The sequence below is a fragment of the Propithecus coquereli genome, unplaced genomic scaffold (genome assembly GCF_000956105.1).
Source record: "Propithecus coquereli isolate 6110/MARCELLA unplaced genomic scaffold, Pcoq_1.0 Scaffold516, whole genome shotgun sequence".
Classification (NCBI taxonomy): domain Eukaryota; kingdom Metazoa; phylum Chordata; class Mammalia; order Primates; family Indriidae; genus Propithecus; species Propithecus coquereli.
Genome location: NW_012151019.1, coordinates 124,004 through 130,249, shown reverse-complemented (window position 1 = coordinate 130,249; position 6,246 = coordinate 124,004). Strand labels below are relative to the sequence as shown.

The 6,246-nt window shown below is 35.6% G+C and overlaps 1 protein-coding gene across 1 annotated transcript in view; it reads left to right on the top strand.

Moving 5' to 3' along the window:
* The window catches only part of SMEK1 (SMEK homolog 1, suppressor of mek1 (Dictyostelium)), a 48,988-nt gene extending 44,736 nt beyond the window's left edge, over positions 1 to 4,252 (top strand). Inside the window, exons 11-14 of the mRNA XM_012656727.1 lie at positions 456 to 598; positions 1,234 to 1,424; positions 1,881 to 2,107; positions 3,374 to 4,252. Of these exons, the coding sequence (XP_012512181.1) occupies positions 456 to 598; positions 1,234 to 1,424; positions 1,881 to 2,107; positions 3,374 to 3,487 (675 nt within the window). The 3' untranslated portion in view covers positions 3,488 to 4,252. The remainder of the gene's footprint in view (positions 1 to 455; positions 599 to 1,233; positions 1,425 to 1,880; positions 2,108 to 3,373) is intronic.
* Positions 4,253 to 6,246: the final 1,994 nt, after the last annotated feature.

The following is a 6,246-nucleotide window of genomic DNA, read 5'->3' as shown; positions in this document are numbered from 1 at the left end:
ATATAGAAAAAAAAAAAATAGCCGGGCATGGTGGCACATGCCTGTAGTCCCAGCTACTCCGAAGGCTGAGGCAGTAGGATCGCTTGAGCCCAGGAGTGTGAGGTTGCTGTGAGCTAGGATGACGTGGCACTCACTCTAGCCAGGGCAACAGAGCGAGACTCTGTCTCAAAAAAAAAAAAAAATATGTACAGATCCCATCCCAGACTTCTGGAGTCAGAATCACCTAGGGTGGAACCTCAGCAATTACTTTGGAAAGACTCATAGATAAATCTCAGACTACTGTAGTAGCCAGTGTATGTTATTCCCATTTTCATTGCTTGATTATCTCTACGATTGTGTAATAATTTTACGAACTAAAATTGTTTTTGGTGAGTTTTATGAATTTGCTAAATTAAGCTTCCTCTTGGTAAAATAACATTTTACTACCATTTTTTCATTATAATTTTTTTCTGTAGGAAGATATAAAATCATTAACTGCTCATGTAATTGAAAATTACTGGAAAGCACTGGAAGATGTAGATTATGTACAGACATTTAAAGGATTAAAACTGAGATTTGAACAACAAAGAGAAAGGCAAGATAATCCTAAACTTGACAGGTAAGTCACATATGTTTGAACCTGTTCACTCAACCTCAGTTGTGTGGTGGCGGCTTTTTTGTTTATTTGTTAGGGAAGGGGGAAGTAGGCAGCTAGTGAACAGAAGTTGTAGTTTTCTGTAAAGGTCAACATAAAAGTTTTCCTGAAGGTGTGGGGGGATATTAGTATGATCTGCAGACCCTCAGGCATATATCAAGCTAGATACTGAAAAAGAAACACGTGGCAGTGAGGCTTCAGGTCTTCAAAATAAGATCGAGTATTATCTTTTATGCTTTGAATGTACGTTTTATTAAAGTTACAAATTCTAAAAAATCTTGTGCGTTTTTCTAAATACCTGAATTTATATTAATAGTACATTTTCAAATCTGAAAACTATTATTCCCAATGTTAGCAGTTGAATAATTGATGTGTAACAGTACAATTTTGATAATGAGTTTGATTCCACTAGTAGTAGATATGGTGGGGTGTGTTTCTTTGATTTCATGTTTGGTAAAATCTGGTTTCCATCAGTCTGTATGTGTTTATGTCTGTTCATCCCCATTAACCTATTAAGAGTATATCTAATTTTAGAGCAATATTTGAAGACTAGCTAAATAAAAGTCCTTATATATTTACTTTGTTCTCTTTACTCATAGTATGCGCTCCATTCTGAGGAATCATAGATACCGAAGAGATGCCAGAACACTAGAAGATGAAGAAGAGATGTGGTTTAACACAGATGAAGATGACATAGAAGACGGAGAAGCTGTAGTATCTCCATCTGACAAAACTAAAAACGATGATGATATTATGGATCCAATAAGTAAATTCATGGAAAGGAAGAAATGTATGTTGAAAAAATGGGCAAGAAAAAATGAAGGCTTTCTCACTCTAGGTTTATTTTCTATTTCCTGACAAAATGATTAGTATCTACTTGGAATGTGTGGTGACATAGATTTTAAAGACTCTATTGCTTTATAGGATGTGCCTGAATTAATAGCTCTGTTGTAAAGGTATAGACTAAATTTTCTTAATTTGAGTTGAATAAGTAAGGATATAGTATTTGAAGAAGAGTAGGAATACTGAATATGATGCTGAAGGTTTCATTTCTTCTTCAGAGTAAAATCCAATGGATATAATGATATTTAGTATTTTCATAAGCTTTGTTCATAAATTGAACGTCGGTGTTTCTCCCCCGCAAAGGAGTATGCTGGTTAACTGTGTTTTAGTGTCAGGCCTGTTGGAGGAATTTAAAAAAGAATGAGTATAGGCGAACAACTATTGACAATGTTCTCGTTTTTAGTAAAAGAAAGTGAAGAAAAGGAGGTGCTTCTGAAAACAAATCTTTCTGGACGGCAGAGCCCAAGTTTCAAGCTTTCCCTGTCCAGCGGAACAAAGACTAACCTCACCAGCCAGTCATCTGCAGCAAACCTGCCTGGTTCTCCAGGCTCGCCCGGATCCCCAGGATCTCCAGGCTCTCCTGGATCCGTCCCTAAAAATACGTCTCAGACGGCAGCTATTACTACAAAGGTACATTTTTCACTCCCAGGACTCCGATTTTGCCCTTTTTCCCCGTTAAGCTTTCTCAACAATAACTGATGTGACTGGGACTCCCTTTGGTTACTGCCTTCTGGAACTGACTTAGCATTTGTGAACTAGATAACGAGCCCCCATCATCACACCAGAACTTACCAAAATGTTGAGAAATCTCTGAAAGTTTTTTATGACCAATGCAAAAATCCAAATAAATATATTCTTTTTTTTTTGCAAGCATGAAACAAAAGTTTATTGAGGAAGGACAAGATAGGTTTACAGAGTAAAGAGCAAGATATGTTTGCAAACAGACCTCTTGTCATAACAAAAAGGCCCAAAATACATTCTTACTTTGGTATTTTGCATTTTAGAATTACAGCTTCAGATTTTTATGTCAGGACATTTACAGACATTTTAAATTTTATTATTCTTTAGTCGACTTCTCAGTTAATACCCAGGTAGAGACGTTGTGGGAGAAAGATAACTTACCTAAATATCTGGATACTCCTAACTATACTTTTGCCAAGCAAGGTTTGTTTAAAAAAAAAAAAAAAAAAATTAGCCATGTACTATAACTAACATTTCATATAAGAAATGTTTTAATCATAAAAATGTAAAAAAGACAATCTCAGAATAAAGCCAGTTATTTTGATTGCTGTATTCTGCCTTTTTTTTCCTTTTGAGGTGTAAAACATATTAATTATTGGACTATCAGTTAAAAGACTGGCATTTGGGGATCACTGATCTAAATTAGGAATCTAAAGCCCAGTCCACAGTCTTTGACTGTCCTGTGAGCAGGAGGCTCCTACAGACTAAGACGTGAGTCTGAGACATGCTGAAATGAGGGGCAGAGCATTGTCAATTTTTCCATGGCCAGCTAAATAACGTGAGCTGCAGTAGTTTCTGGTGAAGGAGCAGGGCCAGGGAGCCGGGATGAAATAATGAGGAAGAGACAATGTTAGAATTGTTTTTCTAACCTCTGATAGCTTCTCTGCCCTCGTTTCTGGTGGTCTGTTTATCTTCTGCAGTTTTCATTTTGATACTGTTTTAGACTTCCATGTTTTAAAAAGATACTAATGTGCTGTTAAGTCTTGAAATGTTTTAATTCAGTACTATTTCTCCTGGGTGATTTGCTAGGATTTATAAACTAAAGATTTTTGTTTTAATTTTAGGTAACTTAAAAGTTTTTACTCAAAACACACAGGTATTTTAAAATGTAGTGTGTTGTTTTCTGTTCTTTAAATAATCCTTATTTCTGAACAGGGAGGCCTCGTGGGTCTGGTAGATTATCCTGATGATGATGATGATGATGATGATGAGGATGAAGACAAGGAAGATGCGCTACCATTGTCAAAGAAAGCAAAATTTGATTCATAATAGCAGCAACTGCCTACGATCAGTACCTGTTGAAAAAAACTGCTTCTCTACCCCTCCCCCTTACAAAATCCACAACAAAGTGCAGTGGTCTCTTGTGAATGACTGACGCCGATCAGCCTCACACACTTGGCTTCTGCTCATCAAGTGCCAATTGAACGGAGCAGGAGGAGGGGATATCATACATTTAGGGGGAAGACTTAAGCCTTTGAGCTCTCCAGCTTGGACCACACATTGCCCTTTTCTCAGGGAAGGAAATGGAAACAAAAAGCCAACAGGGCAGGGGTTTTGTAAGTGGAACTCTGGATTGACTGGTCAGTTGCTACAATCAGAATACGCTTTCTTGGACCATGTTTAAGACTCAGAAGAATGGGCCTTTCTGCCATAATTCTTCACTAGTTAAGAATGCCAGCAGTTTCTTTGTATAAAGAGACCTGCCTTTAAAATCGTACATTCTGAACATTTTAGTCAAACTACAAGTTTGGAAAACCTCTGTGGGGGAGGGGCGAATATAAAGTTTCCTCTTTTTTATCTGTTCCCTTTGCCCTTCAAACTGCAGATTTTTTTTTTTAAGTGGGGATTTGTCCCTGCTTGATTAAAGATTGAGTGGAATTCTAGATGTGGTCAATTGTGTCATAATTTTTTTTTTTGTTTCATTTTGTTTTTGATTTTTTTCTCCTCCCCTGAGTGTATGCTTAGTTGTTGAATATATATATTTGGGACCATTAAAACTTTTTTTGATGTAATATAACCTGACGTTGTGCTGGTACCTGTTTTACCATGTGTAATTTTTGTTCTACATCACAGTTCTTAATTTGTTTAGAGTTTTATGAAAGATGGTATAGTTTTTATTGACAAAAGCAAAGTAATCTTACAACTATGTGCATACAAAAGCAATACTATTTTGTGACTAAATATTTTATATTAAAATTTACATCAGCAACTGTCTTTGAGAATTCAGGGAAATAGAGTGGAATTTAAAACTTCAACAGTTTTGTTAAACCTAGACACGTGAAATTAGTATTCCAAAGAGATTCTGAAATTTCATATCTTGGGGAAATGACGGTACATTAAATCAAAATTGAGGATGGATGATTTAAAAATAACATTTGACTTTTGAATAATAAAAAGAAAAGTGAAGAGTAAGAGAAATTGTATTAGTTGTATGTTTCTTGCGTTTTTTTCTTTTTTTTTAAATCACTCCCTTTGGAAGACCAGTTTGAGTTGTAAGTGGTGGTTCCTAAATAACCTGGCCAGAGGACCATCAGACAGCACCTTATGAAGACAGTATTTTTTTTTCTTCCAGTCACCTGAGAGCTTGAAGAAAACAAGCTTATTTTTAAGTAAGTTCTTTTTGTTGTCTTAGATGTGACTGAATTCTTTCAAGGAAATAAAAAATAATTCTGCTTACCCTCACTTTTTTAAGTGAACAATTTAGAACTTATTGAATGTGGTAATGTTTGCAAATGTGTGAATCAAACTTCATATTCAGGAAAGGATACTATTTTTAAGTGTCATATACTTCAGCTGAGTATGTAGCAAGCGCTGTGTGCTTCTATTAATATCTTAGCTTTTCTTATTCCTCAGTAAATTCTAATTGTGGTACCAAAAACAAGGCTATATTGAATAGTTAAATAGAAATCGAGAGTGACAACTTGCTACAGTTAGAAAAGAGTTTTATCGTTGGCTGATCAATTTTTTTTAACAAGAGAAACTTTGGGTACATCATTAACTAAAGAGATTAAGTGTATTTGACTAGATAGAGTATAGGTGTTTCCTGCAGTTTTTGGCTATTAATAATTGAAGTTAACTTATCTTGCAAATAAAGAGAAGAAGAATTTAATAGGATCTAAGTCAATTATATTATGTCTTCCTTTGTTCCTAGAAAGCCCCATGTCAAGTAATGTGCCTTAAACATACAATTTAAAATGACCTTTCTGACTGATTTTTGAAACACTTATTATACTCGGTATTCTGATGATTCTTGGATAGAGGTAAGAAGGCATCACTTTCATAAATTGTGCCCTGTGATATCAAAAAATAGATATTAATTATTGGCCTTTCCCAGATGCCTTTTCATTGTAGACTGTTGTATTCCTTTAGCTATTGGTGATTATGGTTACTGAAACAGAAACCTGACACGTTACAACAACAGAAATGAGGTCTGAAATAGCTTGTCATCTCGTGGAGGAATACTGTTAGCACGAAATTGCTAGATGTACAACACTTGAATTGACACAGTTTCATCTGCCTCAAAAGTCCCTGCTCTTAATCACAGATACAATTCTGGTAACTGATGTGAATACAGGTATAAACTATTTTCTACTTTAATGATACCAACTGGTTCTTTCGCTCATTCTGTAATGTTTAAAATGAAAACCAAAAGTTTCACCTCCCAAAGTGATGATTCGACAATTTCTGGCAAAGAGACATAATTACTGCAGGAAACACCTTGACATCCTGTCTGTCCAGAGATGCTAACCTGGCATTTTTCAATAGAACAATGTCTGATGGTTTTCCCCTGCCCGATCATACTCAGATCCTACATGAAATTTTCCCCAGAACTCGAATTTGCAAGTCAATTTTTTTGTGAATTTGGAAATGAAGGGGAGGCATGGGTCAGGGAAGATTCCTACTGCTGTTTTTGTTCTCCATTGATTTAAGGAGTGGTCTTTGTTAAGGCTGCAAGATTGGAACAGCAGTAAGTTTGTTTAAGCTGGAACATTTTAAGTGGAAATCTTTTCAGGTCAACAGATTTCTAG